At 41.8% G+C, this 14581-nt stretch overlaps 1 protein-coding gene across 1 annotated transcript in view; it reads right to left on the minus strand.

The window, feature by feature from the left end:
* Nucleotides 1-14290, minus strand: part of ATP8A1 (ATPase phospholipid transporting 8A1) — a 235267-nt gene extending 220977 nt beyond the window's left edge. Inside the window, exon 1 of the mRNA XM_082838545.1 lies at nucleotides 14007-14290. Coding sequence (XP_082694671.1) covers nucleotides 14007-14055 — 49 coding nt within the window. The 5' untranslated portion in view covers nucleotides 14056-14290. The remainder of the gene's footprint in view (nucleotides 1-14006) is intronic.
* Nucleotides 14291-14581: the final 291 nt, after the last annotated feature.

Genomic DNA, 14581 nt, shown 5'->3' on the forward strand with positions numbered 1-14581 from the left:
TGGACACAATACATTTGATCTAAAGGACCATGGAGCTTGTTCTCTACTCCTCAAAGTTTGAAATAATCATCACAACCTGAAGCAGACCCAGCACCTATCCATAAGGACACAGAGAAATCACACTGGCTAATTTGGGGCTCATGGTAAGTTTTTGTTTTCTGTACGTTAACCTGTAAAAGACCTATCAACATCATGATGAGATAAATTAATAATTGTAAACTAAAGAAAATAAACCCCTTGAAAATAACATAGCCACAGAAGTTTCAGAGACTTTTACCAAGTTGTCAAGGTATTTCTTCCAGGTGCAAATAACTATACATATGTAGGCTACAAATATAGGATGTGTAAAGAGATTAATTACAAAAGTAAGTAGGTTAGCAAAAACTAGAAAAGACACTGCAGAGAGGCTCATATTCATCAAACTCCCAGAGTAGATATAGCACCAGCTAAAATTAAACTGAACGTGTTTACTCTTCATTTGGTTGTACTGAACTGAATGTTTAATTCAGAATTTTAAAGTCTTCAAAACTGAATAACTGAGTATCAACGTATGAACTTTATCATTTCTGAGGGGAAATTTAGAGAAGTGTAATTAGACCCATTAAGTAACTGGGCAATAGACAAAGAATCTACCAAAAAAATATCCATACGCTCTTGGTTTCTTGGCTGGCAATCTACATGACTTTATACAATCTATTCCTCCTCCTCTCTGCAAACAAGGAAATTCAAGGATCTACACCAGTGTTTTTCCACACTACTGCACATCAGAATTACCTGGAAGATACAATATCAGTGCTTGGTCCATATGCCCAATGGACCAGACTGACTGATTCCATTGTTCTGGGATGGGTCCAGGCATCAGTACTGTTTAGACAATTCTCATTTGATTCACTGTGTAGCCAGGGTTGAACACCACTGATGTACACATGACTATAAAACTATCCACATCACACAAGCCTTCCACTGCCCTGACCACAGTGGACACACTCTGCATTAAAGATGGCAGAGTCATTCTTCCTCACGTCATTTCTCTAACCCTGACTCACAAAGGTAGGGGGAAAAAGTTATGAAAGTCGAGTGAGTCCACTTGAGAACATTCATCACACCATTCTGGCATTAATGGTGGACTGAATCCCACTTAAGCTTAAGGTATAAAACGGCACATCAAATTTGGGTAAAATCTATAGAGAGAGATCTGTTTCATTTCTTTGGTCAGGGATAGGAGGACATGGTCTGATTTTAAAAGTAGAGTGAGACAGACGAGAAGGGGCTGGAAAGGGTCAACTAGTCACAGCCATCAGGATGACAATATGGCAGCAGAGCAAGGGATCCAGGAAAATAGTTATGGACTCAGAACCAAAGAACTCCAACATGGGGCAACGAGCGTGTCCAGAGGAGCTGGCCAAGGGCAACAACGGGGAAAGTGAAAGCAAATGATATTCAGAGCCCTCGGCAGCCTGGTTTGGCAGTGAAACTCCTCACAAGTGCAGAGCCCTGGAGTCCAAGCTAGCATCAGGGACCCGGGTCTCTTCTCTCAGAGCAAGGCAGGGCCCCCAGTTCCGGAGCTCTAAGTTGCTATAACAAGCATTCAGAGTCACGGAAATGGTGACAGCGTGGTTCAAGTCACAATCCTTAAACTGCTAAGTCATAGTTCCTTAAGGGTCTCCTACTGCTAAGGTTTTCAGGGCTGGGGCAGGGCTAACTCTACGTGGGGGTGAGGGAGGGAAAAGGGGAAAAGATGGGCTGCAGATGCTAGAAGGAGATTTCCTCTAAACCAAGTTGGCTTTACTTTAAGACCAGAGTTAGCCACAGTGACCTACACCAATTACAGAAGCTCAACTATTCTAAACTGGTATCAGAACAAACGATCTTTCTGATTCACCCCTGCAAACCAGTTTGCTTGCTTTACTCATGAAGGCCAATATTGTATTATAATTAGGTCTGGCCCACTGAACTGCTTTCCTGGTCCAGAGCCTAGATTGCCTTTGGCTTTCTTAGCAACAGTCTCCGCCTAAATTGTCACCTGACTAACCCAGTCCCATGAAGTACAACCTCAAATGGATCAAGATAAGTCATTTTCAAAGATGGCTTAAGCAAAACAACAGAGGCTCAATTCAAAACAACTACTTCCCTTTGCTCATTCAATGTGTCAATGACCCATGAAGCCAAGTTCTTCAGTCCTCTTAGATTAACAAGATGGATGGCAATGATGTATATAAAAGCATAGTACCCGAAGTTACTATCCTATGTACACACATTTTATGTTAACATTTAAATGAAAACTAATAGGAAGGTAGGGCAGAATGGTTTTATCAAATCTATTTAAAAAGAATTGGACCAAAACAACAGGCTTCAAAAGATGCCACAATGAACTTACATAAAACCTCTAAATTGCCATGAGGGCTGGGTCAAAAGCAGTATTATCTAAACACTAATACATTTTGTGCGGTTTTATGAGGACACTGGAGAAGGTCTTCTGTTGGAAAGAAGTAAGTTAAAGGCTTAAATCTCTACTTAAGAGAGAAGTATATCTACACATGTACTTTTAATAAGCTTACTTTGAGCCTCATTTCCATTATAAAATGTTATATTCTAAAAACCTCTAGTAGGGCTTCCCTGGTGGCGCAGTGGTTGGGAGTCCGCTTGCCGATGCAGGGGACACGGGTTCGTGCCCCGGTCCGGGAGGATCCCACATGCCGCGCAGCGGCTGGGCCCGTGAGCCATGGCCGCTGAGCCTGCGCGTCCGGAGCCTGTGCTCCGCAACGGGAGAGGCCACAGCAGGGAGAGGCCCGCGTACCGCAAAAAAAAAAAAAAAAAAACTCTAGTAAATCCTTACATGTAAGCCCAAACTAGAAGTATAACCTACAGCTGTGCTGTCCAGTAAGCAGCCGCTAGCCACATGTGTCAAGTGAGCATGTGAAATGGGACTAGTGTAAAGTGAGATGTATTGTAAATATAAAATATACAGCAGATTTAGAAAACAGTACAAAAAGAGAAGAATGCAAACTATTTCATTATTAATTTTTATATCAGTAACATGATGAAATTGTATTCTGGATATATTAAGTTAAAGAAAATATATTATTAAAATTAATTTCACCTATTTATTTATTTTTACAATGTAGCTAGAGAATATTTAAAAGTACATATGTGTCTAGTGCTTATGGCTCACATTTTATTTCTCTCAGTGCTGATCTAAGACATGAATGCCAATTTGATAATAAGTAGATTTTACAGAACAATTCATTAAATCCCAGCTGGTCTAAATTCTGACCCCTAACCCTAGCAAAAAGGATAAAAAAGAGCAATATCTTGACTATTATGGAAGGGCTACGTGAAACCTTAGAAGCAGTAAGTTGGAACCCGAGTCCACAAAACTTCAGCACATAAAAATAAACCTCGCTGAAAAAAGTAGTGTAACCAAAATATACCTGGTAAGTCTAATTAATTGAAAATCTTGTTTAAAAATACTTTGCTTTATGATATATAATTTTAAAACCTACAGAGATGAAAATTAACTGAAAAACTATTTAAAATAAAAGAATTCAGACTGATGGTCAGTTTCAAAATCAACAGCTTCCACCTTACATGTGCTGACAGTCACAAGTAAGAACATATAATTTTAGAAAGGACCCCATTCACAATATCTTCATAAAATATAAATCATCTAGGAATAAATCATTAAAATGCACAGGATTTATTTAAAAAAACTCTCCCCAGCACATAAAAGAAAAACCAATAAATGGAGAAAAACACTAAGCTTAAACAAGTTAGTATACGAAAGATGTCAATTCTCTCAATATAAATTTATAAAATTAATGTGATACCAATAAATATCCCAACACATTTACTTTATTCAATGATGCACTCATTGGTTTAAATGGAAAAATAAGCATGAAAATAGCCCCCCAAAATTAGAGGAAAGAGCAGTGATAGGACAGTTATGAGGACAATTTTTATTAATTGCAATAAAGGAATTTGATACTAGGGGCCAAAACAGACCAAAATAGAGAGGAAAGGTAAAGAAAAGGGGAGGGAGTTACTGACTCCAGTTCAGAGACTGACTCAACTATATATGTAAATTTAGCACAAAGAAGAAACATCTCAAACCAGTGAGGGGCGAATAGATTATAAAATATATGGTTATCATGTCAGATAATTGAGAAAAAATAAAATTAGACCACTACCTTACATCCATAACAAGATAAATCCCACAGGAATTACACATGTAACTGTTTAAAGTGAAACCTAAAAGTACTAGAAGAAGAAAATATAAGTGAAAAATTATCATTATCTTGACACTAGAAATAAGACACTAAACCAGAAATTTTAAGAAAGAAACTGAAAGACTATACTTTATAAAAAGTAACTATGGGGCTTCCCTGGTGTGCAGTGGTTGAGAGTCCGCCTGCCGATGCAGGGGACACGGGTTCGTGCCCCGGTCTGCGCGTCCGGAGCCTGTGCTCCGCAACGGGAGAGGCCACAACAGTGAGAGGCCTGCGTACCGCAAAAAAAAAAAAAAAAAAAAAGTAACTATATACATGAGAAAATACCAAAAAAAAGTTAAAAGATAAACTATGAACAGAGAAAAGAGTTAATGTCTTTAACATATGATAAGCTCTTAAAATTCAATACAAGATAATCTTCATAAAGGAATGTACAATGAATAAACATTCAGAAAAAAATAGAATTATTAAACTAATCAAAATGCATTCAACCTTATAAGTACAGGCATGTAAACTTAGAGTTTTTTTTCTTTTTTTTTGCATTGCATATTCATAAGGATAAAGAAGACTATCCAGTGGTGGAGAAGGGGTAAAGGAATAGGCACTCTTGTTCATTTTTAGTGAGGCTGTAAACTTGAATAATCTTTCTTGCATTTTTTTTGCCCTCATTATAAAAAAAAGGTACATACTTTTGCCCCAGAAATCCCTTTTCTCAAAGATTTTCACAAAGAAATAATCAGAAAAGTGTACAACGATGTATAAAGGTGCATATTCAAGAGTGTTTTAATTTTTTAAACAACTTTAAAGGACCTAAATACCCACCCACAGAGGATTCCTTAGTAAATTATTATACAATAACATGTATAATGCTAAGCTGCCATAAAATTCATGATCCATGCATTCAACAAATAACTACTGAGGCCCTACTAAGTGCCAGGCAGTGCTCTAGGCACTGAGGATATGAGTAGTGACGGTAGACAAAAAAATTCCTTCCCATGGAGAAGGTGGTCAAAAGTACAATACAAACTTCCAGTTATAAGATAAATAAGTTCTGAAGATGTAATGCACAGCATGGTGACTACAGTTAGCAAGACTGTATTATATATTTGAAGTTGCTAAGAGAGTAGATTTTAAAAGTTCTTATCACTAGGAAAGACAGCTGTAACTATGTGAGGTGATGAATATTAACTAATCTTATTGTGGTAATCATTTTGAAATACTATATATACAAATATCAAACCATGTTGTACACCTTAAACTAATATGATTATGTATCAATTATATCTCAATAAAATTAGAAAAAATAAAATTAAAAATCCCATCCTTTGTGGAGTTTACATAAACTATATTTGACAGGCAAGGATGTGGGAAAAAAAGTTTAAAAGTAATGTGGGGTCTGATCTGATTTTTCTTAACAAATAAATATATTTCTCCTCTCCTGGAAAATAGTTGGAATGGATTAAATGTTAACATATATATTAAATGATTGTATTTGGATGGCATAGTTTGGGGTGATTTTTACTGTCCTCTTGACACCTTTTTGCCACGTGAGTTTTTTTTTTTTTTTTTTTGCGGTACGCGGGCCTCTCACTGTTGTGGCCTCTCCCGTTGCGGAGCACAGGCTCTGCAGCCAGGCTCATCGGCCATGGCTCACGGGCCCAGCCGCTCCACGGCACGTGGGATCCTCCCGGACCAGGGCACGAACCCGTGTCCCCTGCATCGGCAGGCGGACCCCCAACCACGGCGCCACCAGGGAAGCGCTGCCACGTGAGTTTTCTTCAATGAGCAGGTGTTACTTCTACAATCAAGAGAACAAATTTAAGCTCTTCTATTAAAAACAAAGAGTTACCTGTTCATCTGACAAACATGGAGGGCGACTATATGGCAGGCAAAGCTTTAAGTGCAGAGAATACAGCAGTGAACAGATCACAAGAAAATCGCTCCCTTTGTGGTACTCAGGTTCCGGTAGGAAGATATCAAGTAGGTCTGATTATAACGCATCTGTAGGACATCTCATCTCTAGGTCATAAAATTCATTTAAGTCAACCAATATCTGAGCTCCTACTATGCCCCAGGCAATGTCCTCAGTATATGAGTAAACAAAACAGACAAAAATCTCTGCCTTTAGGGAGCTTACTACCCAGAGGATAAGAGAACTGAAAGATGTGGGTTCCAGTGAGGAGTAAAGAATGAAACTGTTGGGCTTCCCTGGTGGCGCAGTGGTTGAGAGTCCGCCTGCCGATGCAGGGGATGCTGGTTCGTGCCCCGGTCCGGGAAGATCCCACATGCCGCAGAGCGGCTGGGCCCGTGAGCCATGGCCACTGAGCCTGCGCGCCTGGAGCCTGTGCTCCGCAACGGGAGAGGCCACAACAGTGAGAGGCCCACGTACCGCAAAGAAAAAAAAAAAGAAAAATGAAACTGTTGCCTTTACTCACATTCTAGTGAAACTATGTGAATAGAGACCCAGGTGGCAAATATTTCATGAACTTCAAAAGTATGCTCTGATCTCTGCAAACTTTCCTATGGCTGTAAGGTACGCAAATGATTCAGTTCTCATTGTTTTTGAAATGATATAATGAAAAAAAAAAAGAATGATGCACTATAGACTAGAAAACCTAAAATAATTTAGTTCTGCCATACTTCTTATCTCCAGGATTACACTAAGCAAAATTACATGTATTGGGAATTCTCAAATATTGATCACATGAAGCACCACTATGTTCACACACCCTCTCTGTGAAAGAGTGTCATGTCAGTTGTAAATCTTTTAACTCATTTCCATGGTTACTTTGGGGCATCCTTCATTCACCACACCTTTTTGTCCCACCATTCAATTAGCTGGCACGCAGCAGATGCATAATACGTGCTTGCTAAAGGAACAAAGGATCTTAGTCATCTTTTACTTGGACAAATGAAACAGCCTTCTAAAGGTTTCCTTTTAACAATTCTTGCAGAAATCATCTCCATGCTCCTTTTGTTATCTTTTAAGTAAAGGAAATGTAGTATTCTTTATAATTACAAACATTTTAAAGGTGCCGTTTACACAGACCAGGCTAGGAAAACAGTCCCTAGGACGATTCCTAGATTTATCACTTAGCACATGTTTTACATAATCAAATGAATGTCTTACATTTTAGCATAATATTCAACAGAAGAAAATGCAAACCATTGGATAGGTATGTGGTTTTTTTGTGTGCATTTCCTTAATTTCAAATAATGGTCCTAATTTTGTAAATTATGAGCTCTAGAACACCTCTTTTATTCAAGCAAGAGCCTTTGACAATCTGATGGTGACGGTACCTGTCAGTTGCCAACCCAATAACCATTTTCCCTTTTTCTTTTAGGAATAAAACACTGAGTAATGTGCCAGATAGAAAACTCCATTTCCCAGCTTCCCTTGCAGAAGGGAGCCAATGCAAAATAAGCATTAGCCTTTGTGCGGTACTTTGAAGAAAACCCTTTGGTCTCACACCCTTCCTTTCTCTTCCTACCTGGGACTCCTACACAATGGCTAGAACCCAGTAACCAGGTTATGACTTTATGGAAGTTATATACTCAGGATGATGAGGCAGAAAGACGTAAGGAGCCCATGTCCCTTATGACTTTATGTAGTAGACATAGCTCACCTGGACTGCCTTCATGTTAGTTTTACAAGACTGAGAAAAATTCTATTTTGTGTAAACTGTTATTTCAGTCCCTGTTTCTAGGATTCCTAATGCTGAATTCAGAGACTTATTTGATTTAGCTGGAGTAGAAAGTGAAGAGACCTGTAATTCTTAGCCTTCTGCTTTATCTAGTCTTGCGTTCTGGCAAATTTATCTACTATCAGGGTTTCAACGATTATCTCTGAACTTGAGATTCCCATTTGATTTTACCCATATCTAACCTCCAAATTTCAAAGTATCCTCAAAACATGTCCATTTGGATGTCCCCCAATCACTTCAAACTTTGAATGTATATCTTCTCGTACTGTACTGACCCTCTTTCTCAATTTCCTTATCTTTTAATAGATCTTCCCAATCAATCAGGTTCAAGACTATAAAGCACAGTTCCTGAAAATGTTTCACCTGCACCAGAATATTCTGGGCAGCTCATTAAGAATGCAGTCCCATGGCAGATCTACTCAACAGAATCGTCATGAGGCAGCCCAAGAAACCGCATTTTTTTTTTTTTTTTTTTGCGGTACGCGGAGCTCTGGCTCCGAACGCGCAGGCTCAGCGGTCACGGCCCATGGGGCCAGCCGCTCCGCGCCATGTGGGATCCTCCCGGACCGGGGCACGAACCCACGTCCCCTGCATCGGGAGGCAGACTCCCAACCACTACGCCACCAGGGAAGCCCCAGAAACCACAGTTTTAATGGGATACCTGGGATCTTGTAAACATTAAAATTTGAAATTACTGCTTCAGAGTCTCCTGCGGTATATTCACTATATCACTATGTCCTATGACGTGACGTTTGTCACCTCATTTCCTACTCTTCTCCCCCTCCCTGTTCCTTTAACACTCCTCTCTCCTGTCTTGGGGCCTGTCTGGAACATTCTTTCCCCAGATTCCCCCAGGCTTCTTTCACCTCCTCCACCTCAACTTTTCAATGAAGGCTAGCCTGACCAACCTATTTAAACTTGCAATTCATCCACCAACCTTATGTATCTTACCTTTTCTTTATTTTTCCCACAGCACTTACCACATAACAAAATCTATAATTTGCTAATTTTTTGTGTTTTCTTTGTCTCTTGCCTCACTAGAATGATAGCACTTCCAGGGCAGGGCTTTTTCTGTTGTTCGTTCACTGATGTATCTCAAGTACCTGGAACGGTACTTGCAGGAGTTCAACAGATATCTGTTGAACACGTTAATGATTTACTGAGAAATATCTCTAATTCCTCCCTTCCCAGTGTCACTGCTCCACTCCAATACTAATCCTGGCCTTTGTCATTTTTAGACTTTTTTGAAAAAACAACAGAGTGTATTTACAGTGTCATTTCCTCCAAACCATCCAACATACTTCCAGGCTTATCTCTCTAAGACACTGTTTGGGGATGTCACTCCCCTATAATGATTTGGCTCCTAACTGGCCCTGTTAGAAGTATTATACATTGGCCTCATGCTTGCATGAGAATTGAATTAGATGAACTCTAAGATCCTTTTCAGATATTTGATTCAAAATCCGAACGACTCATCTTGGCATTTAAAATGCTCTGTAATCTAGAAGTATTTACTTATCCAAATTTACATCCTATTCCTTCCAAGTTTCCCTTTGTTCCTGGCCAGTTTCTTTAAGAACTCTCAAATAAGCCACGGTCATGTTCACTGCTTTTTCAATTGGTTACTCTCTACCCTCAATGCCCTCCTGACTACTGAAATAGATGGCATTATCTTGGAAGCTTGGTACTCAGACTGTGACCTGCAGGCCAGCATCACCCAGCGTTACCCGTGAGCTTGTCAGAAATGCAACTCCAGCCCTACCCATTTAGAAGCTGCATCTAACAAGATCCCCAGGTGATTTGTGGACATCTTAAAGTTTGAAAAGCACTGCGTGAGCACTCATTTCAAATCATTTCTCAATGGAAGGTTTGCTCAGCAGACCTCGTGTTCTTATGTCTGATCTGCCACAGCTCTTTGTTACCCATAGCAGGCATGCTGTTTAATTAATAACATCCCCTGTTAGACTATTTATCTTTTTTTAAAAAAAATAAATGTATTTATTTATTTATTTTTGGCTGCTTTGGGTCTTCGTTGCTGTGCACGGGCTTTCTCTAGTTGTGGTGAGTGGGGGCTACTCTTCATTGTGGTGCGCGGGCTTCTCATTGCGGTGGCTTCTCTCGTTGTGGAGCACGGGCTCTACAGTGCAGATTCAGTAGTTGCGGCACACAGGCTCAGTAGTTGTGGCGCATGGGCTTAGTTGCTCCACAGCATGTGGGATCTTCCCGGACCAGGGCTCAAACCCATGTCCCCTGCATTGGCAGGCGGATTCTTAATCACTGCACCACCAGGGAAGTCCCAGACTGTTTATTTCTTATTTCATGGAAGTTCTTTCCCCTCAATTTGGTTATAAATAGCTTGCACACAGAACAGCCATGCATCTGGCCAATCTGAATGCAGGGAACAGAAGCCCATTCAAGCCACTTCAAGGAAAAAAAAAGAGCCTGTTCTAAGGCTACTTGGGAACTGGGACTAAAAGAGTCAGGAGGGAGGTGCTCCAGGGACTGGCCACCCTCTCTCAGCATGTGTCTCTCTGTCTCATTCTCTCCATCCAGTTCATTTTCTCTCCTATCTTCCTCTCTTCACGCAGTTTCTGTTTCCTCATACTAGCAGCATTCGCACAACCTATTACAGCCAGCCATTCTCTCCTCTACCAGCCTATTCTCCTCTGCCCCTTTCTGCTTCAACCTTCACTCTAAGCCTCTAAGCTTAACTCTTCCCATGGGAGAGGTGATCACCACAAAGCATCTTTCTGAGCCAAAACACAAGCTTACAAGTGTTTGAGCCACCTATGGATTCTCTGCTCTTGGGTCAGGAGCCTGCCGTGGTCCAACCAACTGAAGCCAAGGATGCTGCTGTTCAGAACAAGGCCTTTAGGCAGCAGGAGCTGCCAAAAGAGACTATTCCTTAGGAAAGAAACGTGTGGGCAAGGCAGGCAATGAGCCACATCACCAGCCCACAGGGTCATTATTGATTCTGTCCTCACCACAGTCCAGAGCAAAATGCCGAGCACATAATAAACTGAACCAACCAACACGGGGGGGTAAGGGTCATTCACTAAGTGCCACTATGCCCCTGACACTGTCCTGGATGCACAGGGAATACAAAGATTAAATAAGAACCAGTCACTGTTTTCCAAAGCTGTTAATTCAAATGTGTCACTGAACTAGCTACTTGGCCTTTGACACGTACCTCAACCACTTGGGCCACAGTTTCCTCAACTATCAGATGGGATCATCTTCACCAATCTCCAGGAGCACTCTAAGGTCCTATAAGGTAATCTTTGTAAAAATGCTTTGAAAAATATACATGCCAATCAAAAACAATACTGTAGCCTCTCGGTACTTAATGAAATCCTCTCATATGGCATAGGTTTTACATTATTTTCTGGTCCTTTCTCTTTTCCCATTTCCCATGATATAGAATCCATCAACTGCTATTATTTGAAAGAACAATCCCAGTATTACCACTATATTTTCATTACCTGAATGGCTCACTCAAATGATGATTAAGAAAATTCATTCACGATTGTCAAAAAGACAACAAACAACAAGTGCTAGTGAGGATGCAGAGAAAAGGGAACCCTCATGAATTGCTGGTGGAAATGTAAATTGGTGCAGCCACTATGGTAAACAGTGGAGGTTCCTCAAAAAATTAAATATAGAGCTATCATATGATCCAGCAATTTCACTCCTGGGTATTTATCCAAAGAAAACAAAAACACTAATTAGAAAAATATATGTATCACTATGTTCATTGCAGCATTATTTATAATAGCCAAGATTAGGAAGCAACCTAAATGCCATCAGTAGATGAATGAATAAAGAAGATGCAGTGTGTGTGTGTATGTATACATATAATGGAATATTACTCAGCCATAAAAAAGAATGAAATCTTGCCATTTGCGACAACATGGATGGACCTAGACGGTATTATGCCAAGTGAAATAAGTCAGAAAAAGACAAATGCTGAATGATTTCATTTCTATGTGGAATCTATAAAACAAGTGAACAAACATAACAGAAACAGCATCATAAATACACAGAACAAACAGGTGGTTGCCAGTGGGAACTGGAGTAGGGGGTAGAGACACAGGTGAGGAAGATTAAAAGGTACAAACTTTCAGGTACAAAATATGAGTCATGCGTATGAAATGTACAGTGTGGGGAATATAGTCAATAATTATTCAATATCTTTGCATGGTGACAGATGGTAACTAGACATTGTGGTGATCATTTTGAAATGCATAGAAATATCGAATCACTATGTTGTATAACATAAATTAACATACTATTGTAGGTCAATTATACTTCAAAAATAAACCAACCAACCAACTCATAGAAAAAGAGATCAGATTGGGGGTTATCAGAGGTGGGGTATGGGGGGAGGGGAAATTAGATGAAGGCAGTCAAAAGGTACAAACTTCCAGTTATAAGATAAATAAGTACTAGGGATGTAATGTACAACATGATAAATATAATTCTTTATACATGAAAGTTGTATGTTATATATAAAATTTGTTAAGAAAGTAAATCCCAAGAGTTCTCATCACAAGGAAATTTTTTTCTGTTTCTTTAATTTTGTATCTATATGAGTTGATGAATGTTCACTAAATTCATTGTGGTAATCATTTCATGATGTATGTAAGTCAAATCATTATGCTGTACACCTTAAACTTATACAGTGCCATATGTCAAATATAGCTCCATAAAACTGGAAGAAATAAATAAGAAAAAAAAGAAAATGCACTTCACTCAGAAGTGTAAAAAACGAATGTACACATTTTTACTGTGTACATTTAAAGACAGCACTATCATTTATTCAATGTGCATCTATAAGGTGCCCTGTATATTTTTTCATTATATTACAAATGACAATAAGAATGTACTAAATCCCTAAGTAGGACACAGGTTAGTTTTGACTCTTGTGTGGCCTTCTCCCCAGAGCAGTTGCACTGAGTACTTCCTAAGTGCTGTAATCCGAAAATCATAGCTACTAGAGCTCAGAGCCCCCATTTTTAACATGGGGGCTCTGAAGAGGAAAAATAATAAAATGGCCTGTCTCAAACCCCTATAATCCAATTCTCCTAAAATCTGTATCTTTTTTCCTAACATCACTTTACCACTTGCCAAACATTAAAGGGGGTAGGGGGCGGGGGTGAAGGATGGACACCAGTGAGTGATGTTGTGAGAACATGAGCCACCCTTTATAGGATTCAAGTGTGGGTTTATGTGACAGAAAAACAAAACAAAGCTCCAGAAATGCACTGTTTTGGCTTCGCTATGAACAAAATGAAAACATATTTACCAACTGACTGCCATATGCTAGGCCGGATGCTGAGGGCTCATCAGAGGATGAAGACAGCATAGGCCCTCCAAAAGCTTACTGGCCTTTACCCTCGGGCATCTGTTGCTCATCGCTCACAAGTGTAGCCATTCAACATCTGGCCCTGGGTGGAGCAAAGAAAACAGCTTCCACCTTGCTAAAAAGTCCGCTCAGCTGGCCAAAAGGCAGGTATCAGGTAAAGGGAAAAACAAAACCTCAGACGGGAGCTGGGTGAGACTCCGCTGCAGGAGGCGGAACTGCAGAGACTAATGCACAGCACCGGCTGAGCGCCCAAGCCCAATTAAGGCTCCTCCCGCTCAGAGAGGCGAGGGGATGTGGACCAAAGGATCCTGCAACCTGGGAAAGACAGATTCAGTTCCCGGGGAGCCGTGATATGGGGGCTGCAAAAAGGTGGGCGGCTGGCTGGAGCTGTGCTCCCTAGAATGGAGAAGCAGACTGGAGACAGAGTGGTTTGTGCACTAGTGGGGAGGGAGGTGGGCAGGGCGAGAGCGCAGAGACCCAACAGTCACGCTGCAGTGTAAAGCGAGCCTTGGGGATCCCTCCGAGGACACCAATTTCGGGGCTCTGCAGCTGGAAAGGGGTCTGCACTGATGGCGGCGCAGGGAAAAGGGTTCGCAAACACACACACACACTCACACTCTCTCTCTCTCTCACACCGCCTGACCCTCGGCTGGCCCCGAGCCGCCCCCGCGCGCGCTCCGCACCCAGCTTCGTGCTGCGGCAGCTACTCACCCTCCGCGCGGGAGCGGATCTCCGACACGGTCCTCCGCATGGTGGACATCGCGGCGGCCGCCGCAGGTGGCTCTTCAGACCAGACTCTGCACCTGTCACGGCGCCGCGCAGGCGGAGGATCTGGCTTCCCCGCGCCGAGCGCTCAGCAGCAGCGCGGGCCCAGCCGCCCACGCAGGGCAGTGCCGCTGCCGGGCGAGGCCCTCGCACACCGGCGGGAGAAGGAGGAGGTAATGAAGGCGGCGGCGTCCGCAGAGCTGAGGGAGCTCTGCCTGCAGCCACAGAGGGAGCGGCGAGGCAAGGGGCGGAGCTTCGGCGTCTGCGTCCGGGCAGGGATCCTCAGGACGCCCACTAACTCGCACAACTGCAGCGCTGCGGGGAAGGCGGGAGAGGGGCGGGGAGAGACCCCGGAGAGCCTCCTGCGCCCCGCCCTGCTTTGGACCGTACCATCCCTGAGTGGGGAGAGGCAGATGCCGGCCTCTTCCACCACAGGCGCCCTGGTCCCTCCCTGTGGCTTCGGCTCTTCCTGTCTTTTCTCAATGCTTTTCTGCTTCTTCCAAGGCTTGGCCAGAGAGGAA

The sequence above is a fragment of the Leucopleurus acutus genome (assembly GCF_964270905.1).
Source record: "Leucopleurus acutus genome assembly, chromosome: 4".
NCBI lineage: Eukaryota > Metazoa > Chordata > Mammalia > Artiodactyla > Delphinidae > Leucopleurus > Leucopleurus acutus.